The following is a 27,668-nucleotide window of genomic DNA, read 5'->3' as shown; positions in this document are numbered from 1 at the left end:
GTTGGGAAAACCATTGTTTTTTTTTTTTTTTGACGGGAAAACCGGTCGTGTGTACGGGGCATTAGGGTTTACATTTACATTTGCATTAAAATCAACATCAGCTTCCTCCTCATGCGCACAGACCAATGGTGATTTATTCTACTATAAAGTAACACACAGGATAATAATCAGAATAATCAATAAAAGGCCAACAACTCCACCGATTATGAAAAACACCATCTGTAAGGAAAAAAGAAAATACTTTATTATTTTAATAAAAAATAAAAAATCGTATATCTCATATTTTTTCGCTTTTCCCCAATTATAATTCTGCCTGAGCCTCAGAGACATTAACCTCCTATAGAGCTGTCTATGAATGTGTTTATTTAAGAAGTAAGATAGATCCTAATTGTCAGAGTACCAGAAGCTCTAACATCCGGGTGGGGCAACTGCGCATGCCCGTGCGCGAGCATCCACGCGTGCCAATCAGGGCCCGGCCCTGCCTACTTAAGCCAGCCCCAGTCTCATGGCGGGTTGCTGGATTGTTGTCAGCATTTGCCTATGTTACCTCTTGAACCTGCTTGAACCTGTTTTTGACCCGGATCGGACCTGACCTCTCTCTGCCTTCTCCCGCACCTGACCCCCGGCTTGTTTCACTGGATCTGCTGCCGTCTCCGACCCCTGACCTCTGGCCTGTACCTTGGACTTGTTGCCTTCTCCTGCTCTTGACCTTTGACCTGCATCCCAGATCTGCTTACAGTCCCTGCCTGAACTTGACCCCCAGTTATCTGAACTTTCTCCAGTGCTTGACCCACTGCCAGTACCTGCTATGTTCCACCTGCTGTGTCCACTGACCAGCCTACGCTGATCTACTAGCAACTCCCAGTCCGCTGCTGGTAACTGGTGCCTCTTTGTGCCCTTCCCCGCTGTTCCATCTCCAGAGGGTGAAGTGCGCAGAGTCGCAAAGGTGAGCCGCTCTCGGCATCTCGGCCTCGGTGAGTACTTCCCCTGACACTGATGATGTGACAACCATTCAGAAAAATAATATAGATAAAAAAAATGGTGTGTTGGGCAGGAATGGGCGGCGCAAGTGGTTAGAACTTCCACCTGGCAGCACTAAGGTTATCGGTTTAAACCTCTACCATGGCACAACCTGCTTGGAATTTGCATGTTCTCTTGGTGCCAGATTGGGTTTTCTCTGGGTACTCCAGTTTCCTCCTACGCTCCAAACACATGCTGGTAAATTAATTGTCTCCCTTCTAAATGTGAGTTAGAGACCTTAGATTGTAAGCTCCTTGAGGGCAGAGACTGATGTGATTGTACAATGTACGAGGTGTGACAATCTAATTTCCGGAACGCCTTTAGTGTGGCACTATGGTGGTGAGCCACACAGCCAGTTGCACGCGAGCATGTTCTGATATGTTCTAACTTGCACTCACCTTAGTTGCAGACCAGTTGACTCAGCTGACTTGTGAAACTTGGCAAACGTGAGAGGGAAATTGTAGGTCTGTTACAACACGCTTATGGTGAACATTCTATAAAGAAATCAAGTGTTTTTTTTCCTTATGGAATAGGCAGTTTAACCACCCACTTTCAAATGACGGGGCGGTGCGGCTCTCGTTCTGGGTGGACATCATATGACAGCTTCCCTGAACGACCGCTCACAGTGCCCACAAGTGCCAGCAATCAATGGCCATTAGTGATGCCAGTCAGTGATGGCTATCAGTGCCGCCCATCAATGCCCATCATTGCCACTCATCAATGCCCATCATTGCCACTCATCAATGCTCATCCAGGGCCGGATGTGCTCTCCCTGCCGCCCAAAGGTCAGGTTCCGCAATGCACCCCCTCCCCACCAAACGACCCCCCCCCCAAATCAACGGAGAATGGCAACCGGATGGCAGGGGTGGCACGGTTAGTTCAATTATTTTTTATTTATATTTTTTTACTTTTTTATCACTTTTTTTATTTTGTAGTTCTCGTTTACTTTTTTTTTTTTGTATAATTTTCTTATTATTTTTAATATTATTTTTTGTTTCTTAACTTTTTAATAACTTTTTTTTTTAAATAATTTAATTATTATTTCTTATTTTATTTTTATAAAAAAAATTCACTTAACTTTATTGCTATCACACAGGAGAAAACAATTCCCTGCATGACAGCGATTGTAGGTGACAGGTTCTCTTTATTGACCCTGTCACCTCCAAAACAGGAGTCCTAGCACTGTGCTAGAACTCCTGTCACAGCTGAGATAGGAAGAGCACAGCTCTCCCCTCTCTCTGTGTACATCGGCGGCAGGGACAGTCACAGGAGACAGACCCGGCGGCCTGGGGGAGGACGGATTTCGGGGACATCGCCCCGAATCACTTGTTAACGAGAGAGCAGATTTCAGAAAACAACTTACCGCCCTTAACTGGCCTGTGCCCATTAGTGCTGCCTATCCATGCTGTCTATCTGTGCCCACCAGTGACACCTATATAGATAGATACTGTAGATAGATAGATCGATAGATAGATAGATAGATAGATAGATAGATAGATAGACAGACAGACAGACAGACAGACAGACAGACAGACAGACAGACAGACAGATAGATAGATAGACAGACAGATAGATAGATAGATAGATCGATAGATAGACAGATAGATAGATAGGATTGGACTGAATAAGCTTTATTAAGAAGAGTAACATGAATTACCTTGTCACTAATATTTTTGCACCAGGAAAACGATTGCTAATTTTTGAGAACAAAAAAAAAAATTACCAGTTGTAGACGTTCCATTTGAGTGTGAGGTCGGATTGTCTTCTGTATTATATTATATATATATGTTACAATGTGACACATGGTCTATGGCAGGGGTCTCCAAACTTTTCAAACAAAGGGCCAGTTTATTGTTCTTCAGCCTTTAGGAGGGCCAGATTGTGACCAGCGGGGGTACAAAATTCCCCGGGCCCAGCATTGGTGAGAATAAATATGGGCTCATAGTTTGCGATCAGTAGGATAAGGAGTAGTGCCCCTAGGAGTAAGGCCCCGTACACACGATAGAATCCATCCGCAGATAAATCCCAGCAAATGGGTTTCTGCGGATAGATCCTATGGTGTGTACACGCCAGCGGATCTGTTTCCGCGGAGAAATCTCCTCTGGGATGGATTCCAGCAGATCGGATATTTGCTGACATGCACAACAAATCCATCTGCTGGAATCCATTCCAACGGATGGATCCGCTCGTCTGTACAGACTCACCGGATCCATCCGTCCAAAGGGATTCCCCGCACGCGTCGTAATGATTTGACGCATGCGTGGAATTCCTTATATGACAGCGTCGCGCCCGTCGCCGCGACACGTCATCGCCAGAGGATTTCCGCGCGGATTTCAATGCGATGGTGTGTACACTCCATCGCATAGAAATCTGCGGAAATCTTTAAGAGGATTTATCCGTGGAAACGGTCCGCTGGACCGTATCCGCGGATAAATTCTCTCGTGTGTATGGGGCCTAATTGTATCTCATCATTGGTATTAGTGGAAAAAACAAGTGCCCCCTTGTTGGAGTCAGTGGGAAGAATAGTGCCTCACATCAGTGGGAGGAATAAAGCCCTGAGGGCCGGATAAAAACTAGCAAAGGGCCACATCTGGCCCTCGGGCCGCAGTTTGGAGACCCCTGGTCTATGGATTGACACTCTCATTGGACTGAGGATTATGGTTGATACTGGGGATGGAAACTAAAGTTTAAAATAGTTCTAAAGGTTCAAGTTTTTTTTTGTATTACATTAATGCATTCAATGCATTAAGGTAAAAAAAACTTCTGGGTGTAGCCCCCTCCCCCCTCAGCACCTCCCCCTATACTTACCTGAACCCTTTCTCGATCCAATGATGTGCATAAGAGCAGCAGCTCTCCCAAGTCTCTCTTTCCTCATTGGCTCACATGGCAGCGAGAGCCATTGGCTCCTGCTGCTGTCAATCACAGTCAGTGAGCCAATGAGGAGAGAGCAAGAGGGCAGGGCTGAGCCATACTAGTGTGTGAAAGGACACAGAGCACAGCTTGGGGGCAAGCCCACTTGAGTGGCCCCCATAGCAAGAAGTTTGCTTTGGGGGGGCACTCGACAGGTGAGAGGAGCTAGGACCACCGGCGTTGGACCCAAAAAGAAGAGGATCGGGGCTGCTCTGTGCAAAACCATTGCACAGAGCAGGTAAGAATAACATGTATATTATTTAAAATAAAAATCCTTTAGAATCATTTTAAAGGGGTTGTAAACCTTTGTGTTCTATCACCTTAATGTACCCTATGCATAAAAGGTGAAAAAACTTCTGACACTGACCGCCCCCCCCTGTTTTACTCACCTGAGCCCGTTCCTTCCTACGGCGGAGACGCGCTCTACCTCCCTGCCTGGGGTTCTTGGCTCTTGATTGGAAAGATTAATAGCAGCGTAGCATTTGGCTCCCGATGCTGTCAATTAAATCCAATGACGCGGGCGCCCGGGGGGCACTCGATGCGGAGAGGAGCTACCAGCGCAGCCAGGGGACCCCTGAAGTCTAGGATCGGGGGCCACTCTGTGCAAAACGAACTGCACAGTGGGGTTAGGTATAACATGTTTGTTGTTTAAAAATAAAAAAGAAGGTTTACGACCCCTTTAAAAAAAATATTAAAAGCCAGCAGCTATAAATACGGCAGCTGCTGACTTTTAATAAATGGACACTTACCTGTCCAGGGCGCCCGCGATGTCGGCAGCCGAAGCCGATCAATCGCTCGTCTCTCGCCTGCCCCCGCCGCCATCTTCGGTAAGGGAATCAGGAAGTGAAGCGTCGCGGCTTCACTTCCTGATTCCCTACTGCGCAAGTCGCACTGCGCATCCTAACTGGTCCCCGCTGTCTTCTGGGACCTGTGTGTTTCCCAGAAGACAGTGGGGGGGATGGGCGTGACCCCCGTGGGAGTCTATGCCCGAAAGTGGGTGAAAATGCCTGTATTATACAGTTATCTGCACCCCCCTGAAAGGTGTCAAATGAGACACCGGAGGGTTCAGAAAAGCGGAGGGTCTATTTTTGTCTGGACCTCCGCTTTAAGCTTCTGGATACAAAGGGCCAGATTCACAGTCGAAATACGCTGGCATATCTACTGATACGCCGGCGTATTTTCAAAGTTGCTGCGTCGTAGCATTGTTTTGAATCCTCAAAACAAGTTACGATGGCTTTAGGCTTCGATCCGACAGGCGTACGGCTTCGTACGCCTTCAGATCGTAGGTGCAATACTCCGGCGCCCGCTGGGAGTGGAGCGTCGTTTTCCGCATCGGGTATGCAAATTAGCTGTTTACGGCGATCCACAAAGGTACGCGCGTTCGTCACATTCTCTTACGTCGTCGCTAGTCGGCTTTTCCCGTCGTAAAGTTACGAGTGCTATTTAGGTGGTGTAAAATTAGACCATCCATGTTAAAGTATGGCCGTCATTCCCGTGTCGATTTTTAAAAAAAAATTTTGCGTAAGACGTCCGGGAATATGAAAGGACGTAACGCACATCGCCGTTCAAAAAAAACACGTCGGGGCACCGTAATTTCGGGCAAAGCACGGCGGGAAATTTTATAACGGAGCATGCGCAGAACGTTTGGCGTGGGAACGTGCCTAATTTAAATGGTACACGGCCCATTTGAATTAGGCGGGCTTGCGCCGGACGGATTTACGTTACGCCGCCGCAAGTTTACAGGCAAGTGCTTCGTGAATCAAGCACTTGCGCTTAAAACTTGTGGCGGTGTAACGTAAATGACATACGCAAGTACGTGAATCTGGCCCATAGATTTTGTGTAGAAACACACTGGTAGGACTCTCAAACTAACTGTATGGGAACTGGGGGGGACATTAGAGTGTAAGCTCCTCTGGTGCAGAGACTGATGTGACTGGTACACCATTGTCTGTAAAGTGAGATGATGACATTATACTGAATGAAGATAGAAAGCTGGTACCCCCTGATTTTTACTATATTTAGGCATTTATCACAATTTTTTAGCTTTTTGTAAAAAAAATAAAAAATAATCGAATTGAGCACTTACCCTGCGGCTCGGCGTCTTCTGTTTTTTATCGGGCATCTAAAAAAATTAATTAATAATAAATAAACCTTATATTTTAAATTTAACTGATACAAAAAATATTACAAATGACAAATGTATTCAGATTTTTTTGTTATTCGTTATTTTCCTCTTGTCAATATTTTGATTTGTAGAAATAAGAAAGCCTCGTCCGGAAATATGGTCACAGCACAGTTGTCACTTACCTGGTCATCGTCTTCAGGAAAGGGGATGCGAGTCTATGAAACAAAAGCACAAATTAAATATTAACACGTAGTCACAGAAATAGTGAAGTGCAAAATAAAACACGATCAGGACGTAACGCGTACGGAGGAGGAGCTATATATGACGTCACCCGCGGCCATCTTTCTGGTTTGATTCCATGTACCTTGCACTCTCGATACTTGCACTTGGTTTAAGTGGCGGCTGAACTTTCCCACTCCTTTTATTGTATCCACATTGATATTTTGAAGACATGGACTTTTATATATTTAATACTATTTGTGTTTTATTTTGCGCTGCACTATTTCTGTGACTGTATAATTTAATAGGTGTTGTGATTTGAATGTTCAGTGTACAGCTGCATGTTAGTTTTGGGCTGATTAATTATTTGCTATTTAGTAGTGATCGCTGTAATTAAAGCGGGAGTTCACCCAATTAAGTTTTTTTTCTCTTTTCCCCTTAGCTTCATGCTCGTTTTGTCTAGGGGAATCGGCTAGTTGTTTTAAAATATGAGCCGTACTTACCGTTTTCGAGATGCATCTGCTCCGTCGCTTCCGGGTATGGGTCTTCGGGAGCGGGCGTTCCTTCTTGATTGACAGTCTTCCGAGAGGCTTCCGACGGTCGCATCCATCGCGTCACTAGTAGCCGAAAGAAGCCAAACATCGGTGCGGCTCTATACTGCGCCTGCGCACCGACGTTCGGCTTCTTTCGGAAAATCGTGACGCGATGTATGCGACCGTCGGAAGCCTCTCGGAAGACTGTCAATCAAAATAGGAACGCCCAGTCCCGCAGCCCATACCCGGAAGCGGCGGAGAAGATGCATCTCGTAAACGGTAAGTACAGATCATATTTTAAAACAACTTGCCGATTCCCCGAGACAAAACGAGCATCCATCTAACGGGAAAAATAGTTATGTATGGGTGAACCTCCACTTTAAAGGGGTTGTAAAGGAATTTTTTTTCCCTAAATAGCTTCCTTTCCCTTAGTGCAGTCCTCCTTCACTTACCTCATCCTTCCATTTTGCTTTTAAATGTCCTTATTTCTTCTGAGAAATCCTCACTTCCTGTTCTTCTGTCTGTAACTCCACACTGTAATGCAAGGCTTTCTCCCTGGTGTGGAGAAAGCCTCTTGAGGGGGCGAGCAGGAGTGTCAAGACGCCCACTAACACACAGCTCCTTTCTCTATCTGCAAAGTAGAGAGTGTCCTGACTTGCCTGCTCGCCCCTCCCCCCTCAAGAGGCTTTCTCCACACCAGGAAGAAAGCCTCGCATTACTGTGTGGAGTTACAGACAGAAGAACAGGAAGTGAGGATTTCTCAGAAGAAATAAGGACATTTAAAAGCAAAATGGAAGGATGAGGTAAGTGAAGGAGGACGGCACTAAGGGAAAGGAAGATATTTAGGGGAAACATTTTCTTCCTTTACAACCCCTTTAAAGCAGAGCCCATATTTTCTTAATTTTATAAAAAATATGTCAAAAAGTGTTACCTGTTAAGAGGTGTGCCCAGGTCAGCCTGGTGTCTAAATATGGCCCCAGATATTGATCATCTATATAAATGACTATCAATGAGGAATAAGCTGATTGATTCTTACCTCTTCACCGATTGCTAGAACAAAGAAAGGGAAACACAGTGTGTAAGAAGATACAGGTATATATTCATTTTTAAAAGAAAGTATTCAGAAAAAAATGATAATTTAATGGAGTTAGTCTTCTGTAGCACGGGAAGTAAAATGTCTATTGGATCCTGGAAAGAAATGGGAGGCCATCAATGAGTGAGGGAAGTCCGCCTTCCTTTGAGGGTGAGCTTTCTGATGGGTTTGTACTGAAGGCATATAGCTAGATTCAGGTAGGGCGTGGCATCTTTGCGGCGGCGTATCGTATCGTATTTACGCTACGCCACCTTAAGTCAGAGAGGCAAGTACTGTATTCACAAAGTACTTGCCTCCTAACGTACGGCGGCATAGCGTAAATGCGGCCGGCGTAAGCGCACCTAATTCAAATGAGGATGGGGGGGGCGTGTTTTATGTTAATTACTCGTGACCCGACGTGATTAACGTTTTTTTACGAACGGCGCATGCGCCGCCCGTGTACATATCCCAGTGTGCATTGCCCCAAAGTACGCCGCAAGGACGTATTGGTTTCGACGTGAACGTAAATTACATCCAGCCCTATTCACGGACAACTTACGCAAACGACGTAAAATTTTCAAATTTTGGCGCAGGAACGATGGCCATACTTAACATTGACTAGTCCAGCTATTTGATGGAATAATTTTACGCCTGAAAACGCCTTACGTAAACGGTGTATCTTTACTGTGGCGGGCGCACGTACGTTCGTGAATAAGCATACCTAGTCATTTACATATTCTACGCCAAACTCAACGGAAGCGCCACCTAGCGGCCAGCCTAAATATTGCACCCTAAGACACAACGGCGCAGGCTGTCGTATCTTAGCTAGGTTTAAGTGTATCTCAGTTTGAGAATACACTTAAACTTAGGACGGCGCAGATTCTGAGTTAGGTCGGCGTATCTACTGATACGCCGGCCTAACTCTCTCTGAATCTAGCTAATAAAGCACAGATTTACGAAATTAACCAAACCAATGCATCACAAGTTCTGACAGATGGGATTTGATTTGCTAAGGGCGAGGAGGTTGTTCACTTTGCAAGGGAATTTGCACTTTGCAAGGGAAATTGCCCCAGAGCTTAGTGAATGAGGGGAAGCTCTGCTCACTTCCATCATCCAATCATGTGCAAGTAAAGATTCTTTGCAGGATGAAGCTTCACCACATTCACTAATCTCTTGGGTATATTCCCTTGTAAAATGAAACTTCCTTTGCAAAGTTAACAGCTTCTTTGCCTTTAACTTGTTGCCTCCCACATAACCCATATGTGTAGTGGCAAAAAAGTGGGCTTTAAAGCCCATACCCCACACCAGGGCTGGACTGAGACAAAAATGTGTCCCTGGACTTCATCCAGACTGGCCCACTTTGACATGTCTCTCCTATGGCGGCCGGAAAACTCCTGCACCCCCCCCCCCCGGCCACCCAAGCCCCCTCTCCTCCTTCACTAACCACTAGCCATTCTACTTTATTAGAATAGAACGGTTGGTACCGGTACTCTTATAGGCAGTACCAGTGGGGAAGCTAGACATTATTTCACCCGGGGCAAAGAATCAGTTCGGTGCTCCCCCTTATGGGACAAGTTTAGGCAGAAGTGAGAAACTCCCAGGCCATAGCTGTTGAGTCAGATGTCTGTCCCCTCCCCCATGCTCCTCTGTCGTCCCCCCTGCTCCTCTGGTCCTCCCCCTGCTCCTCCCCCTTATTCTCTGTTCCCCCCAGGTGAGCGCTGCAGGGAGGGAGAGGAGGTGAGCTCTGCGGGGAGGGAGAGACAGAGGAGCGGAGGGGGGCAGCGGTCCGCTGTCACTGAAGCCGGCGCACTGAGCCATCGGCCCACCGGGAAACTCCCTGTAGTCCCAATAGCCAGTCCATCCCTGCCCCACACATACTTGTTTATGGGCGAAAGAGGTTTCTGAGCTGAAAGAGCACTCAATGTGCACTCCCAGAACAAAGGTTGAGCTGATCGGAAGTGGTCAACATGACAGCCAATCACAGAGGTCACATGAGTAGTCAAGCCTTTCTGTTTCCTGGGCCTAATAGTCCAGATAACAGGATGTCAGGGTGGGAGGGAATAGGTTAATCAACCCCAGGCAATCTGGCACATTCTCTTCTTGACTAACAAACAGTAATAAGTCCTAGGAATTTATTTTCAAAAGGCGCAGAGTTCACTTTGACTGTTCACTTTGCAAGGATGTTATCCCCAGAGCATTGTGAGTGATGTGAAATTCAGCTTTGCAAAGAATATCCAATCAAATGCAAGGAAAATAAAAAAACTGCATTTTTACTTGCACTTAATTGGATGATGGAAGTCAGCAGAACTTCATCTCATACACTAAGCTCTGGGACAATTTCACCTTCAAAGTACAGTGGAACCTCGGATTACGAGCATAATCCGTTCCAGGAGAATTCTCATAATCCAAAGCACTCACATATCAAAGCGAGTTTCCCCATTGAAGTCAATGGAAACAAAAATAATTTGTTCCACATTGACTTCAATGGCATGCAATACCGCATGCGGCCAGAGGCAGGGGGGCGCCGAAGAGACTCGGAAATCATCCCTAAATATGACAATACACTTGCAGCACTTAAGAGTTCTATTGAAGTTGGAAAACTTAAAAAAAATAGTTTCAACAAGATGCAACACTTTTGCGTGGCCTGGTTTGCCATCTAGTGGTCAATCGTCAATGACTACCTACTAAAAGTCACAAATAGAAGCCAATAAACAGTAAATACAGTATGCCAAAATATACAATACATTTGCCAAAAGTGTATATAGCACATAGTTACCTGGAATGCCATCACGTTGGTCCAAACGCGTGTTAATTAAAGGCCGATTGCTACGTTCTGAAATGAAACAGGGAACAACATTTAATGACTAAGGCCCGGATTCAGATACAAGGCCCGGATTCAGATAGGAGTTACGACGGCGTATCTCCGAGTCGTATCCATGCGACTGATTCATAGAATCAGTTACGCATAGATTTCCCTAAGATCCGACCGGCGTAAGTCTCTTACACCGTCGTATCTTAGGCTGCATATTTACGCTGGCCGCTAGGTGGCGCTTCCGTAGATTTACGTGAGGAATATGCAAATTAGGTAGATACGCCGATTCAGAAACGTACATCCGCCCGGCGCATTTTTTTACGTCGTTTACGCTTTTTCCGGCGTAAAGTTACCCCTGCTATATGAGGGGTATCCTATGTTAGGTATGGACGTCGGGCCAGCGTCGTATTTTCCGTCGATTACGTTGTTTGCATAAGTCGTTCGAGAATAGGGCTGGGCGTAATTTACGTTCACGTCGAAAGCATTGGCTTTTTGCGGGTTAATTTGGAGCATGCGAACTGAGATACGTTCACGGACGGCGAATGCGCCGTTCGTAAAAAACTTCAAATACGTGGGGTCACATGTAATTTAGATAAAACATGTCCACATCATCCACATTCGAATTAGGAGGGCTTACGCCGGACCACATACGCTACGCCGCCTTAACTTAGGGCGCAAGTTCTTTCTAAATACGGAACTTGCGCCCTAATTTACGGCGGCGTAACGTATCTGAGATACGTTACGCCCGCCGATACACCATCGTATCTGAATCCAGGCCAATATATCTAGTAGTGGTTATTTTCATTCAACTAGATAAAATGTTTGTGGTGTTCTCGTGGTGGTAGGACATTTGGGACAGGTGTTATTTATTTGACTAAAGGCTTGGTAAATCAGCCCCTAGGTCTGTCTTGTTCACCCAAACCATCAACACAGGTCACATACATTCTGGTACAATGGGACTGGGTTATTCAAAAATAACATTGTGATTTCACAGAATTTCACACCCCATGAAGTTCTCAGACAATCAGCATCTGCCTTGACACATGCTATGGTAATGAGATATTTTGTAGCTTGAGAGTATTAATCTATGTATATTACCTGAGCTGTAGGCACTGGAAGATCTAACATCATCTAAATCTGAAAGATAAAGGAAATGTTCATGAGGTCATTTTAGTTCACAGATTCAGAAAGAACCTGCCAGTTTACAAAAATTAAGCTGTCCATAAATTGACCAAAATGTGTCTGGTTCAGCAGGGTAACATTTTGATCCATGTATGGGCTGGCTGGTTATATGCAAGTCAATCTATTAATTCAACCCCCCTGAATGATTAGTGCAGGCTATCGCCCCTCTTTAGGGGGTATCTTAGTACCCTAAGACCAACTGTTGCATTATATATTTTTTTATCTGGATTCTTAGGAACTAAGGGGGCCAGGGCTACCACCAGTGTGGTTAACACCCTTGAGACCCCATACCCAGTCCCTCTTCTAGCCTTGGGCTCTGATGCCATGGTCAATGGTGCCTTCCTAAGATAGGAGGTTCCATTGCTGTTTAATATAACAAAAGTTATTTACTTTTACTATATTAACCACTTGGGATCCGCCTGCCGTCAATTGACGGCTGCAGTGCGGATCCCAATTTCCAAACTGCCGTCAATTGACGGCCGCCCCTTTGGGCGTTCCCCGCGCGCGCTCCAGAGCGCGCTGCGGGGAAAATCTGTGTTGGCCGTGTCCCTCGGACACAGCCAATTACAGATCGCCGCGAACGGCCAATCAGAGTGGCCGTTCGCGAGGCGATCTGTGCGGCCAATGAGAGAGGATCTCATATGTAAACATATGAGATCATCTCTCATTGCCGTTTTACACAGAGACAGCGGTGCTGTCTCTGGAGAGGAGACCGATCTGTGTCTCTTGTACATAGGGACACAGATCGGTCACCCCCCCAGTCACCCCCCCCTCCACCTACAGTTAGAACACTAAGCAGGGATACATTTAACCCCTTCCTCACCCCCTAATGTTAACCCCTTCAATGCCAGTCACATTTATACTGTAATTAGTGCATATTTATAGCACTGATCGCAGTATAAATGTGAATGGCGCCAAAAATGTGTCCGATGTGTCCGATGTGTCCGCCATAACGTCGCAGTCCCATTAAAAATCGCAGATCGCCGCCATTTCTAGTAAAAAAAAATAATTAAAAAAAAATAATTCTGTCCCCTATTTTGTAAGCGCTATAACTTTTGCGCAAACCAGTCGCTTATTGCGATTTTTTTTTTTTTTTTTACCAAAAATATGTAGAAGAATACGTATCGGCCTAAACTGAGAAAAAAAAATGTTTTTTTTTTTTTAAATTGGGATATTTATTATAGCAAGAAGTAAAAAATATTGTATTTTTTTCAAAATTGTCTCGCTTCTTTGTTTATAGCGCAAAAAATAAAAACCGCACAGGCGATCAAATACCACCAAAAGAAAGCTCTACTTGTGGGGAAAAAAGGACGTCAATTTTGTTTGGGAGCCACGTCGCACGACCGCGCAATTGTTAGTTAAAGCGATGCAGTGCCGAAAGCTGAAATTTCACCTGGGCAGGAGGGGGGTATATGTGCCCAGTAAGCAAGTGGTTAAGATCCCCTGTGATGGACTTGAAACTAAAATGAAAATTTTATGTTATGATTAGAACTATTAAAATGTTTCTCGGTTTATATTTCTTTAATTTCGGTTAATATTTCCATATTTCTTTTTATATATGCATATGTATGTATGAGAATGATCAATACTGCTTATTTTCCTTGATAAAGATTTTGTCAGATATCAGGAATCATACATGATGGTTTTTAAAGTAATGAAGTCAGCATTGAAAATACAAGGAAAAGTTCAGTCTACATTTTCTCCTTCTGTTTTTCATCTTTGGAATGTGTGCTCCGGCCCATCCCCCTCATCCTGTCTTTACGGATCACCGAAGGAATTTGTGTCTCGTGACTTTGGAAGGAACTTTAAATCTTGTAACGAGAACTGTTTTGTGCTATGGAGAGGCCTTATATGAACTGGCCAATGAGGGTTCCCTGCTAAGCACAGGGGGCGGGTAATAAGGGGGCTGGGATGAATAAATTATATGGGTTGACCAATGAAAATGCATTTTGTGATCGTGTGCTGAAAATAAAGGCAACTGCTCAGACAGCAGCCATGCTCTCTGCTGTTGAAACGTCGGAAGGTGAGCATGTGGTCTGTTTTTTGATTGCATTTGTCTCACCCATAATAATTTGAATCAGACGGCAGGATGGGTTAGCCCTGAGATTGGATCAGGGAAATCAATTAATTAATGAGTCTCTATCACCCCCAAATATGTCTTACCCTTTTTTTCTAGTGGGCGATAGGCTGGAGCAGGTTTAATGCTCCTACATTTACCTCTGCAGGACGAAATTTTCTTCCTGTCACGTTAAACTATTGTCCCCAAGCTTGGAGGACAAGTCTTCAAGGTTTTTGTTAGTTGGGAGAGGGCCGGTCCCCTCTCATCTAACTGGGTTTGGGTGTTGTAGGTTTAAGTTTATGTTTTTGTCTTACTGTTTACTTTTTTGATCTTTGATCTTTGTGACTTTGAACACTTTAGCTACTCTGTCCCTTGGTTGGCTAGGCCCTGATGGACTTTAAGTATTATAACTATTAAATCAGTGCACGGTTCCTCGGGATCCCCGCCTTCCTATGACACAGTGGCCTATGCAATTGCTCATGACTATTACTGTGACTGGTCTGTATTTCATTTGCCGATTATTCTCCCATCAGGTGGACAACATGATTATAGGTAACCAAATGTTTCTTTCTTTCTTTGTTATGTGTTTCTCAACTCCATGTTCATTGACATTCTGATGGTTTTAGCTTGCTTGTTTTCATATATTTGATTATTTTCAATAAAAAAAGATTGAAAGCAAAGTTCATTTGCGTGTAAAGGCAGTGTGTATGCAGTGCCCAGGATTAAAGTCCATCTCCTGGAGGCTGCATCTACGGTATGTGTTATGTGGTTGTAAGGGGGTTAAAAAATCCTATATGTTTATAAAAAAATGTTTTCAGTAATAATTTCCTCATTTATTTTATGTTAAATGAGCTCAACACACGATCCACAGACCTAAGCCTTGTTGCCCGTAGCCCGACTTGGTGGTTCTTGAACTTTTATATCCTGAAAGAGATAAGATAGAAGCAACTCATCAAAATGGGCAAATTTTGCCATAATTTTTTTGTTAAAGTGGAGGTTCACCCAAAAACTCAATTTTTAACATTAGATTGAGGCTCGTTTTGTGAAGGGGAATCGAGTGTTTTTTTTTTTTAAATCGAAGCAGTACTTACCGTTTTAGAGAGCGATCTTCTCCGCCGCTTCCGGGTATGGTCTTCGGGACTGGGGGTTCCTATTTGATTGACAGGCTTCCGACAGTCGCATACATTGCGTCACGATTTTCTGAAAGTAGCCGAACGTCGGTGCGCAGGCGCCGTATAGAGTCGCACCGACGTTCGGCTTCTTTCGGCTACTCGTGACGCGATGGATGCGACCGTCGGAAGCCTGTCAGAAGCCTGTCAATCAAATAGGAACAGCCAGTCCCGAAGACCATACCCGGAAGCGGCGGAGAAGATCTATCTCTAAAACGGTAAGTACTGCTTCGTTTTTTAAAAAAACACCCGATTCCCCTTTACAAAATAAGCCTCAATCTAATGTTAAAAATAGTTTTTCGGGTGAACTCCCGCTTTAACATTTAATTTCAGGGAAATAAAGCCTGCTAATTCCTAATAGGGATGAGCTAGGCTGGATCCTAGTCCTGACCCACATAAGTGAACTCACATGAAATGTGTCACTGTACCGGCTAAACTGCTGAGGCATTCCCTGCCCAGCAGCTGCACATAGGCAACACGAGAGGTGTCCCGGCTACAGATGATTGGCCCAGTACACTGACAACTTCCTGTTGGGCTTGCTCATGGTGATTAGCGCTAGGAGCTTTAGGGTCATCCCTAATCCCTTGTTATGTGAACCTTATGATTGGATGTATCATGCTAGACCAGAGGTCGTCAACCCTGTGCTCAGGGCCCACTAACAGGCCAGGTTTTATGTATTACCTTTGGGAGATGCAGACTAGAATACTGCAATCACTGAACAGCAAATGATATCACCTGGGATGTATTTCAGTTATCTTGCAAACCTGGCCTCTTATTGGGCCCTGAGGATAGGGGTTGATGACCACTGTGCTAGACAACCAAGACAGAGAAGTTATGATTTTAAAATCATGCAAATAAACTAATTGTTTATAATTAAATGTTCATATATTTAGCTAGAACAATTTGGAATATACCCTATATTGTCAAAAGTATTGGGACACCTGCCTTTACATGCACATGAATTTTACTGTCATCCCAGTCTTAGTCCATAGGGTTCAGGCTCTGATTTTGGATGAGTCTCTGCTCTAATTCATCCCATTCTATTCTGTTGAGGTCAGGAGTTGGATTGGCCCCTTAGTTCCAGTAAAGGGAACTCATAAGGCATCAGCATACCAAGACATTTTGGACAATTTCATGCTTCCAACTTTGTGGGAACAGTTTGGGGGGCGGCCCCTTCCTGTTCCAACTTGACTGCCCACCAGGGCACAAAGCAAGGTCCATTAAGATATGGATGAGCGAGTTTGGGGTGGAGGGACTTTACTGGCCTACACAGAGTCCTGACCTCAATACGAATAGAACATCTTTGGGACGAATTAAAGCGGAGACTGCGAGCCAGACCTTCAATGCCTGACCTCACAAATGTGCTTCTGGAAGAATGGTCAAAGATTTCCATAGACACACCCCTAATCCTTGTGGACGGCCTTCCCAGAAGAGTTGAAGCTGTTATAGCTGCAAAGGGTGGGGCAAACTCAATATTGAATGTTATGGACTAAGACTGGGATGCCATTAAAGTTCATGTGCGTGTAAAGGCAGGCGTCCCAATACTTTTGACAATATAGTGCATCTTGAAACCTAGCTGAAGTGATATGTCCGTGGTTCAGCATTCCAAAGAAACATAAGTTGTTAGAGCAAAAAAGATAAGAAAAAAAGATTGTATTATGAACCCTTTGATCACCAAATCTTGTTAGGACCAACTAAAAAAACTATGGGGTAGATTCACTAAGACTTACGACGGGCGTATCAGTAGATACGCCGTCGTAAGTCCGAATCCCCGCCGTCATATATTTAAGCGTATTCTCAAACTGAGATACGCTTAAATATTGCTAAGATACGACCGGCGTAAGTCTCCTACGCCGTTGTATCTTAACTGCATATTTACACTGGCCGCTAGGGGCGTGTACGCTGATTTACGCCTAGAATATGTAAATCAGCTAGATACGCCTATGCACGAACGTACGCCCGGCCGTCGCAGTACAGATACGCTGTTTACGTTAGGCTTTTTCCAGCGTAAAGATAAACCACCAAAAACATGGCGCAGCCAATGTTAAGTATGGTCGTCGGTTCCGCGTCAAATTTTTCAAATTTTATGTCGTTTGCGTTACTCGTCCGTGAATGGGGCTGGCCGTAATTTACGTTCACGTCGAAAGCATGACGATTTGCCAACGTCATTTGGAGCATGCGCACTGGGATACGCCGTTCGTTAAAAATGTAAAATACGTGGGGTCACTAGTATTTTACATAGAACACGCCCCCAACCAGCCTATTTTGAATTACACTGCGCCACCGTAAGTTTCAGCGCAAGTTCTTTGTGAATACAGGTCCTGCGGCTCAAACTTACAGCGGCGTAGTATATCTGAGATACGCTACGCCGGCCAAAATCTACGTGAATCTATCCCTATATGCTTCTCTTGACCTGATTTGGTGAGTTTAGAAACCCTAGTTAGTCTGTTCTGCTGAACCTTCATTATATTATCCCCATTAGAAGATGCGCCTTTATTTTCTTATCTCTGCAACGCTATTACTGTTCTTCTGTTATCTTACCTTCACTTTGTGTATCCGAACCAGAGGAGGAGACTTTCCGTGGTCTGGGGACTGTAGAGGACAGGAAATAAACATTGAGTGTTTTCACCCAGGAATGCCATCATCCCTTCAAATCAATGTATCAAGAAACAATATTTGTGGATTGGGATTTTACAGGCATCCAGACTATTGATTCATATGGATTCATTGTTTCATTGTCACATATAACACATCTAATACAGATGACAGAGATAACTGTTAAATGATAAGTGATCATAGTACCCTGTTTCCCCAAAAATAAGACCTACCCTGAAAATAAGACCTAGCGTTATTTTCCAGGAGGGATGCAATGTAAGCCCTACCCCGAAAATAAGCCCTAGTTAAAAATGCTTGTAAAATCCTGTAATCCACTCTATTACAGTAGCATATGATGTACAATGTGTGTGTTTCTGTAATATAATTGTGGGGAAGAGAGCTCCGGCGGGTCACAGAAGCGCAGAATGGTGCTATAACAAAGGTATTTGGCACAATAATATTACAGGAACACGCACATTGTACATTATATAATACAGTAATAGAGTGGATTGTAGGATTTTACAAGCATGTTAACTCAGTTCACACTGGGAATTCCTGACAGGCAGGGAGGGAGAGGGGGAGAGAAGACAGCACATTACATGGTAAGACCTACCCCGAAAATAAGCCCTACTGTGTCTTTTGTTAGCATAATTAATATAAGACCCGGGCTTATTTTTGGGGAAACACGGTAACAGCTTGCTTGGGTATAGTATTCTCATAATATGATACGCTTTGAGATATTCTCTTCTTCAAGGAAACAAGATACAGAAGAACTCATTGGATCGCTGAACATCTATGATAAAAACTCATCACATTAGGGCCCAGGGGAGGCAACCTTGGCCCTCCAGCTGTGGTGAAACTACATATCCCATGATGCCTCTGCCTCTAGGAGTCATGCCTGTGATTGTCAGGGTCTTGCAATGTCTCATGGGACTTGTAGTTTCAAAACAGCTGGAGGTCCGAGGTTGCCTACCCCTGCATTAGGGGAACGCTCGTCCACTACCATGCAGCGGGTTCATGGACATCTTGCTTTACAGGATCACAGGCGCCAGTCTTAGCAGATATTGAAGCCGTTCAACCATTAAAAGGTTGGCTGAATTTGCTGGGCACAGATGGCTGCATATGATGGGCACAGTGGCTGCATTTGCTGGGCACAGTTGCTGCATATGATGGGCACAGTTGGCTGCATATGATGGGCACAGTTGGCTGCATATGATGGGCACAGTGGCTGCATACGATGGGCACAATGGCTGCATTTTTTGGACACATTGGCTGCATATGATGGGCTCAGTTGGCTACATTTGATGGACACAGTTGGCTACATTTGATGGGCACAGTTGACTGCATTTGATGGACACAGTTGGCTGCATTTGATGGGCACAGTTGGCTGCATATGATGGACACAGTGGTTGCATTTCATGGGCACAGTGGCTGCATTTGATGGGCACAGTTGGCTGCATATGATGGGCACAGTTGGCTGCATTTTATGGGCACATTGGCTGCATATTATGGGCACAGTTGGCTGTTTATGATGGGCAAAGTGGCTGCATATGATGGGCACAGTGGTTGCGTATGATGGGCACAGTTGGCTGCATTTGATGGGCACAGTGGCTGTATATGATGGACACAGTTGGCTGCATTTGATGGGCACAGTGGCTGCATATGATGGACACAGTTGGCTGCATTTGATGGGCACAGTGGCTGTATATGATGGACACAGTGGCTGTATATGATGGCCACAGTTGGCTGCATAAGAGGGACCTTAATAGGGCATTATCAATTTTTATTTAACTCTACAAAACAAGTGTATTTTAATATTTTGGAAAATAAGTCGAATTTCTAAGAACCCCCTTTAGGCTTGTATTTCTTTCTGTGTCCCTCTGGGAAAATCCACTCTCCTTTTTTGCCCTGGTGATCATTACCTCTAGTATAGAAACATTATAGAATTACTAAACTGTTTCAGTTGCCAACAGAACAGGAATGGAGGGTAAATCTGCCAATGGGGACATTTATTCTGGTGGAAGCTTTGCCTTGGAGAGATCACCTCTTACTTACTTAAAACTAGCACTCAGATATAGAGTTGAAGTCATTCCTGAAATTCTGTGTTCATTGTGCAGGGAACGTGGAGATGGGCACTGCTTAGATTTGGTTTAATACCGTGGCTGCCCATTCATTAGGGGCACCAAGGGAGCCATCCCCTCTCTCCGTGCCACTCCCGATATGAATAATAGATAGATTTATGCATAGCATGAATCTACCCATGGTTGCCCCGCCACCCCCTATTTATGCATCTGGCCCCTTTCAGGACGTTGGGTGCCTGAATTACAGCGGTGGGGGGTGTTTTATTGAAGCATCTGATTAGAGCCAGAGGCTCTAATAGGCTTTAAATTAGGGTGGGCTCGGGGTGCAGAGCATTGCACCCTTAGCCAACCCCAGGGTTACAACAGCGAATTAATATTTTCTGTTGTAATACTGATCCCCAATCTGACCAATCAGAAGCAGATCTGAGCCCCATTTTCCGATTGGCCGAAAAGAGAAGAGTCCCAATCGGCTGATGAGGAGGAGGGAGGAAGCGGAAGCCGCTGATGCCCGTGGAGAGCAGAGGAACCGAGAGACGTCGCAGAGGAGCAAGGGAAGCCACCGGTGAAGCACTGCATAGATGAGGTAAGTGCCAACCGACTTTCTGGGGGGGGGGGGGAATTACTGTTTGCTGCCCCCCCAAAAAATATTTATTAATTTATTAATGTCTTTATCTAAAGCAAAACAATGATCACTTGATGGCCTTTGTGAAGATACCTAATACGTAGTTCCCAATTGTTCCTCCTTTGACCCCCAATGTATCTTGTTCCTACTCGGTTGCCCCGGTTTTTGGTCTGATACAAGGCCATGACAACATGATTTGAGTCGCAATTATATATGCTATATTATTATTATTTTTTATTTGCAATTATTTTCACAAGAAAGTGGAGTTACGCTTTAAGCTAAAACATATACTACCTATGACATACCTGGACCGACACCAGCAGCTTCATCCATGACGCTCCATATCCTTTTGATTTTGGTCTTTATGGAGTCGTAAGCATCCTGCATTGTCTGTGAAGTGGGAGCTGGACTCATTTTCGGATCTGAACCGGTCAGATTGGCCGCTTGCTTCTCTAACTCACTGATGAGGATCAGCGTCTCTGCACATTCCTTAATGAGTGGCTGTTCTTGTAATATTCTCCTCATGTTACCATCACTGCTGTCATCCAGATCATCCAACAGCACAATCACATTTTTTCCTTAATAAGGTGACAACATCACAAGTTAACGCAAAGAAATGTGTGTAGATACTAAAAGCAACACTGTTATTAATAATAATAATTATCATGGCTTTTTTTCAGCGGGAACATGGAGGAATGCAGTTCTGGCACCTCCAGGACTGATTGTATTATATACAGTAGCGAGGAGTGCTGGGGTGTGCTGGAAGGCAGTGTGTCCATAAGGGGTGCGCAGGCGCCGCCCCCTCTTTCCATCCACCCCCTCTATCACCAATAGTTAGATTCTATCTATGGCCGCCGCTGACACCCCCTATTCAGGCTCCCTTTTCGAGTGCCGGGCATCTGAATTACATAGAGCCATAGGCCATAGGCTCTAATAAGCATCAAAAAAGGTGAACAGCGAGCGCCATGTTGGGTGCTCACAGTTCACTCAGCTGTGTGTTAGGAAAGCAAATTAATATTTGATCTAACACTGAACTACCTCTCCGCCAATTAGGTGCTTGGGTCTGTTACCTGTCGCCTGATTGGCTGAAACAACAGGCACCTATCAGGCATCCAATCATAGGAGAGAATGGGAGGAGCAGGCGGCAGAAGACATTGAGGACGTGCATTGAGGACCCCGGACACCGCTCGTCATCTGCCACCGTCACCTGCTGCCCCACCGAGAGAGGGTAAGTGCCAGGCAGATGGCGGGCAGGTGGGGGGCACAGTGATAGCATTTGATTGGCACAGTGACAGGCTGTGCCGATCCTGACCTCCCTGGGGCCCTAAGCAAAAATGACATGTCACATTAAAGTTGAGAAGCGGGGGGGGGGGGGGGGTGTTCTGCTGTCGGAAATGAGCAAGAGTGCTGACATCTTACCTCTTCTCCCATTCAGCCAGCGGGTTGAGAAGGGGGGGGTGAGGGGCCGAAAATGACCTCTCACCAGGCGGGGGCCTCTAGTAATTTGCGAGGGCCTACACAGCTTAGCAGGGCCCTAAGCGGCTTGCATAGTGAGCCTATAGGGCGGATCGGTCCTGGTGACAGCATTTGGGGCACAGTGGCTGCATTAGGGGCACAGTGGCAGCGTTTGATAGACACAGTGGCTGTATATGATGGGCACAGTGGCGGCAATTGAGGGTACATTTATCTTCTATCCTCTATTCCCATTTTGGCAACAATCCGACATTTTGGAATTTCTTTCACTTTCACTCTCAAATGATAACCTCACCAGGACAAGTAGGGGAAACCCTGTCAGCGCCCCCTACTGGTTAACCCCTTCACTGCCAGTGTAATTTTTACAGTAATCAGTGCATTTTTATAGCACTGATCACTGTATCAATGACAATGGTCCCAAAATGGTGTCAAAAGTGTCCGATGTGTTAATCACGCAGAGGTGATCAAATACCACCAAAATAAAGCTCAATTTGTGGGGAAAAAAGGACGCCAATTTTGTTTGGGAGCCACGTCGCACGACCGCGCAATTGTCAGTTAAAACGACGCAGTGCCGAATCGCAAAACGGGCTCTGATCTTTTGCCAGCCAGTCTGAAGTGGTTAATCTGCTTATTTTGTCCTTGGCACAGGCCACAATACTACACTCGGAATAGAGAAATTAAGTTATATTAATGTTCTCTCACCCAGGTGATCTTCCAGGTCCCTCAACTCTTCATCATAGAGAGAATCTGTGACGTCGGTAATGTTCAGGCGGCCTCTCTTCTTGGTGTGATACAAGATGGCGAATGTGCACTGAGTCAAATCATCCGTGAAGGATCGGAAGTTATTGGTGATGTATGTGCCAACAGCATTTCCCACCAAGCTTTCAAACATGGCTGACTTGAGCACATTAAGCAGCCAATTGTAATTCTCTTTTGCATCCCTTGAGAAGATCCTAACTTTGAGTTTTTGAACGGTCATCTTCTTTCTTCTTTCTTGCAAAAAAAAAATAAAAAAAATAATGTTTAGTATAGGTATGTATTTAGTGCCAACAAATTACAGATTAATCCCCCAGATTATAAATTTCCCTCGCCGTATCTTTGTTTTGAATCCTCAAAACAAGATACGACGGCATCTGGGTTATATCCGACAGGCGTACGTCTTCGTACGCCTTCGGATCTAAGATGCAATTCTTCGGCGTCCGCTGGGTGGCGTTCCCGTCGTATTCCGCGTCGAGTATGCAAATTAGCTATTTCTGACGATCCACGAACGTACGAGCGGCCGTCGCATTCTTTTACGTCGGCGTATAGTTAAAGCTGCTATTTGGTGGCGTACGCAATGTTAAGTATGGCCGTCGTTCCCGCGTCAAATTTGAAAATATTTTATTTTGTTTGCGTAAGTCGTCCGTGAATGGGGCTGGATGTAATTTACGTCCACGTCAAAACAATGACGTCCTTGCGACGTCATTTAGTGCAATGCACGGCGGGAAATTTAGGAACGGCGCATGCGCAGTTCGTTCGACGCGTGGACGCGCTTCATTTAAATGAAACGCGCCCCCCTACTCGCCGATTTGAATTAGGCGCCGTTACGCCGCGAGAGATACACTACGCCGCCGTAACTTACGACGCAAATTCTTTGGGGATTCAAACCAAAAAAAGTAAGTTACGGTGGCGTAGCGTATCTCAGATACGCTGCGCCGGGGGAAGATCTTTGTGGATCTGCCCCTTTCTGTTTTCTATACATACCTTATTATAGACCCAATGATATCATTTTATGGGTTTCTATGCTTCTCTGTGCAGCAGGTCATGGCTGGTGGGAGGGGTTGGCAGGTTGCTGTATATGGCTTCCGCAAAGCATCACATCGCCTTGCCTCCGTTCTCCTTCCCAGTGAGCTGGCTCTTGAGTGGCATATCATATGAAAATGCCCCGTTGGTTGGTGTCCGTTTGGAGGAGTGGGTGTTTCTAGACTATGTGTGTTTGTACACAGACAACCCTAGGTAACGCCCACACGTGGTGCTGAGACTCCATAATGGAAATAACTGAAATCCAACGAATGAAAGGGGCGGTCAAAGACACCCAGACTGGGGAGGAAAAGATTGGATGAGGCTGGACGTCCTCCAGCCAGGAAATGAGATGAGCTCTACCTGACTTGCTGCAGATTCAAATGCACATCGTGAGAATCTCACAGTGTGCAGTGAAATCAGAGTAAGCCATCGCAGTAAAGTCGGCAGTGGCGGCAAGCTCTATTAGGGGCGCAGGGGCGTCACCTCCCTAATCCATGCGCCCGGCCCCCTAATCTACATGCAGGGTACCGGACACATGGATTTGAATGGGTTTTTTCCTTTTTTTTGAGGCACATGATTAGATCCGGATGCTTTAATTGGCTTAAAAAAAGGGTGGGCTTGGGATGCAGAGGACTGTGCCCTGAGCCCACCCAGTTGTGTGACAATAGAAAATGTATATTTGCTATTGTCATTCCTGCTTCTCCTCCTAGCCAATCAGAAAGGGGGTCTTAAGACCCAATTCGCCGAGAGGAGAAGAGACTGCATTGGCGGAGAACAGGGGGGAGACGCAGGGGGGAGCCACTGAAGCTGTCTTCAACCTGGATGGGGTAAGTGCAGGGCTGATGGGCAGACAAATGGGCGGGCAAGCGCCGGGGGGGGTTTGTTTGCCTATCAACCGAGCGACGAGGGGGGTTGTGAGGTTTGTTTGCCGGCCTCCCAAACAAATAGAGCACCAGTCGCCACTGGAAGCTGGTACAATTATGCAAGACTGCACAATGGTTTAAGATTGGAGGTCAGATTTAGGCAACCCCTCATACCTGTGGGTGGGTATTATAAACAGCTCCTTTGTTTTTGAGTTGACCTTTCTCTACTATTCTGTATCATATTCCCTGTAAAAACTTGTTACTGACAGGTAATGTAAACTAAAGATGTTAGTAAAAAAAAAAAAAGGAATGGTTGTTTGGATGAAGACAATTAGAAATCATCATGGAAAAAAAAAAATCCACAGGGCGTTACATGCAGAGCCATCTTAATAGCATCATGGGCCCCTGGGCAAAGTAATGCTCTGGGGCCCCTACAATGGAGACACTGCAGATAAACAGAAATCACATAGGTAGGGGGTAGGGGATATCTAGGGTGTAGAGGGGTGAGAGTTCTGGGGGGATATCTACAGAGGTGGCTCTTTAATTAGGCAAATTAGGCACCTAAGGCCTTGCACTCACAGGGGCCTCATGGCTGCCTAACTTACCCAATGCATTACCCCAGTTTTGAGGGACAGAAGACCTTAACGCTGCTGTGCTCAGGCAGCGTTAAGAGCCCTGACTCAGAAGAGGGGCCACCAGCGCCCTTAACAACCAGTGAATATCGGTGACACCACCCCTTGTGACGTCAATGACCCAGCATGCCCTCAGTCAATTATGTCACAAGGGGGCGGGTTCACCAGGTAATGTCACCCCACCTCTTAGTTATTAAAAAGCAGGATCTGGGCGCTGCCTTGTTAAAGGGGGCTTCCAGATTCCCAAACGCCCCCTGCCCGCAGACCCCCACAACCACCGGCCAGGGTTGTGCGGAAGAGGCTCTTGTTATTGAATTATTTTTCCCATCATGGACGAGAGTGCGGCCCCATGTCAAGTTTTGCCTAAGGCCTCACAAAGCTTAGAGCCGCCTCTGGATATCTGGGATGTAGAGGGGCAGCCCGGGCTCATGGACCAGCTGCTTTGAGGAAAGGGCAGGGGCCCCCTATGCAGCTGGGGCCCTTGGGCAGTGCCCAGGTGTGCCCTCTCATTAAGACAGCCCTGGTTACATGATAAGTTTTAATCCTTTGGCTGTCAACCTGCATGATTAAGGATTTAATTAAGATTAAGGAGGATTAAAACCATCAGTCTCTGAACTACTGTAACCCCCATAAATTCTCCCTTCACCCCCCTTATATAGAATGTTACCTTGTCCTCCCGTCCGGTGTGTGTCTCAGTGAGATTCAGAAAATGTGATCTTTGATCTCTCCTCTTACACACCTGACATCAACAGGAAGAGAAACTAAAGTATTCCTCCATCGAGGTGTGGCGAGACCGAAGCCTATATAGTTTTATGATCGTCATTTACATACTTTGTGATAAAGAATATATTGCAGAAACTAAAGTCAATTTCTGTACCTTATCAGTGCCGTGCTACACACTGTCGTGTGATATAATGACACAACACACAACACAAAAAAAAAAAAAAAAACTACTAAAATTGTGCCAACAAATATTAATAATAATCAATGCAAAAATTGGGAAGAAGACACGCTAACACAAGTGCAACAAAATATCACAAAATCTCAAAAATGGTGAACAAGCAGCTGGCAAAACAACAGTAATGCCCCGAACACACGATCGGATTTTCCGTCTGGAAAACCTTGGATGGTTTTTCCGACGGAATTCCGCTCAAGCTTGGCTTGCATACACACGGTCACACAAAAGTTCTCTGAAGTTTCGACTGTCAAGAACGCGGTGACATTCAACACTACGACGAGCCGAGAAAATTAATTTCAATGCTTCTGAGCATGAGTTGAATTGTTTTCCAGCATGCATCAACATTTTGCGCGTCGGAATTGCTACAGACGATTGGAATTTCCATCGGAAAAATTGAGAACCAGCTCTCAATCTTTTGCTGGCGGAAATTCCGACAGTTTTCCTACACTTTTTCAGCTCTTTACCGCTACCTTTTGGGCAACTTCTGCTATTGTTGTCTGATGTTTAGCATTGGTTCTGAGCATGCGTGTTTGTACTTTGGACTTGTGTACACACGGTCAGATTATCCTCCATCGGACATTTGTTGTCAAAGTTTGAGTGCATTCCCAGAGAACATTTGTCCGTTGAAAAACCAACAACAATTGTCCGACGGAGCGTACAGACGGACGAATTGTCCGATAAAACACGTCCGTCGGACCGTTGTTGACGAAAAGTCAGATCGTCTGTATGGGCAGGGGCGGACTGACAACTCATGGGGCCCCCGGGCAATAGGAGATTATGGGGCCCCCAGGCAATAGATTATGGGGCCACACATACACAGACATACAGTATACATACACAGTATACACACACAGACACACAGGGACAGATTCTCGTAGATCGGCGTAAAAATGGGCGGGCGTAACGTATCTCATTTACGTTATGCTGCCGCAAGTTTTTCAGGCAAATGCTTTATTCACAAAGCACTTGCCTGTAAAGTTGCGGCGGCGTAAATCACCCGGCGGAATTCAAATTCGGCGGGTAGGGGGCGTGTTTCATTTAAATGAAGCACGTGCCCGCGCCGAATGAACTGCGCATGCGCCGTCCCTAAAATTTCCCCTCGTGCATTGCTCTAAATGACGTCGCAAGGACGTCATTGGTTTTGACGTGGACGTAAATTACGTCCAGCACCATTCACAGACGACTTACGCAAACAATGTAATTTTATAAATTTTCGATGCGGGAACGACGGCCATACTTAACATTGGCTGCGCCTCACATAGCAGGGGCAACTTTACGCTGGGGAAAGCCTAACGTAAACTTCGTAACTTTACTGCGTCGGCCGCGCGTACGTTCGGGAATTCGGGTATCTAGCTAATTTGCATACTCAACGCGGAAATCGACGGAAGCGCCACCTAGCGGGGAAAAAAAATTGCAGTTACGATCCGACGGTGTAAGAGACTTGCGCCTGTTGGATCGAATGGATATCTATGCATAACTGATTCTAAGGCCTCGTACAGACGAGAGGATATCCGCTGGAAACGGTCCGCCGGACCGTTTCCAGCGCATAAATCCTCTGGCG

At 45.5% G+C, this 27,668-nt stretch overlaps 1 protein-coding gene across 3 annotated transcripts; it reads right to left on the bottom strand.

Annotated features, from left to right (window-relative positions):
- Nucleotides 1–116: 116 nt before the first annotated feature.
- LOC120942944 lies at nt 117–25,915 on the bottom strand. 3 transcript variants are annotated; one of them, XM_040355922.1, is made up of 12 exons: nt 25,817–25,915; nt 22,575–22,865; nt 20,705–20,977; nt 17,643–17,693; nt 14,806–14,856; nt 11,790–11,828; nt 10,656–10,712; nt 7,844–7,857; nt 6,238–6,270; nt 6,017–6,052; nt 2,678–2,713; nt 117–219 (listed from the first exon to the last, which is right to left on the bottom strand). In XM_040355922.1, the coding sequence occupies exons 2-12, from the start codon at nt 22,849–22,851 to the stop codon at nt 142–144; spliced, it is 945 nt and encodes a 314-aa protein (XP_040211856.1). In that variant the 5' UTR covers nt 22,852–22,865; nt 25,817–25,915; the 3' UTR covers nt 117–141. The 3 variants fall into 3 exon arrangements, with proteins under 3 accessions (XP_040211856.1, XP_040211857.1, XP_040211858.1); XM_040355923.1 differs by having other exon boundaries at nt 22,575–22,861; nt 25,817–25,901; XM_040355924.1 differs by lacking the exon at nt 2,678–2,713.
- Between the last annotated feature and the right edge of the window lie 1,753 nt (nt 25,916–27,668).

This window comes from Rana temporaria, chromosome 6 (assembly GCF_905171775.1).
Source record: "Rana temporaria chromosome 6, aRanTem1.1, whole genome shotgun sequence".
In the NCBI taxonomy this organism is placed as follows: domain Eukaryota; kingdom Metazoa; phylum Chordata; class Amphibia; order Anura; family Ranidae; genus Rana; species Rana temporaria.
Note: the sequence above shows the minus strand (reverse complement) of the source record. Positions and strands in the feature narration are given on the sequence as shown.

What these genes read in the sequence shown, in the direction of transcription:
- LOC120942944 (XM_040355922.1), bottom strand. Translation starts at nt 22,851, where the DNA reads ATGACCGTTCAAAAACTCAAAGTTAGGATCTTCTCAAGGGATGCAAAA. An exon ending in AGCTGCTGGTGTCGGTCCAG is followed by an intron (nt 17,694 to 20,704) that starts GTATGTCATAGG and finishes TGTCCTCTACAG; the next exon opens with TCCCCAGACCACGGAAAGTC. An exon ending in CTACGGGCAACAAGGCTTAG is followed by an intron (nt 11,829 to 14,805) that starts GTCTGTGGATCG and finishes TTTATCTTTCAG; the next exon opens with ATTTAGATGATGTTAGATCT.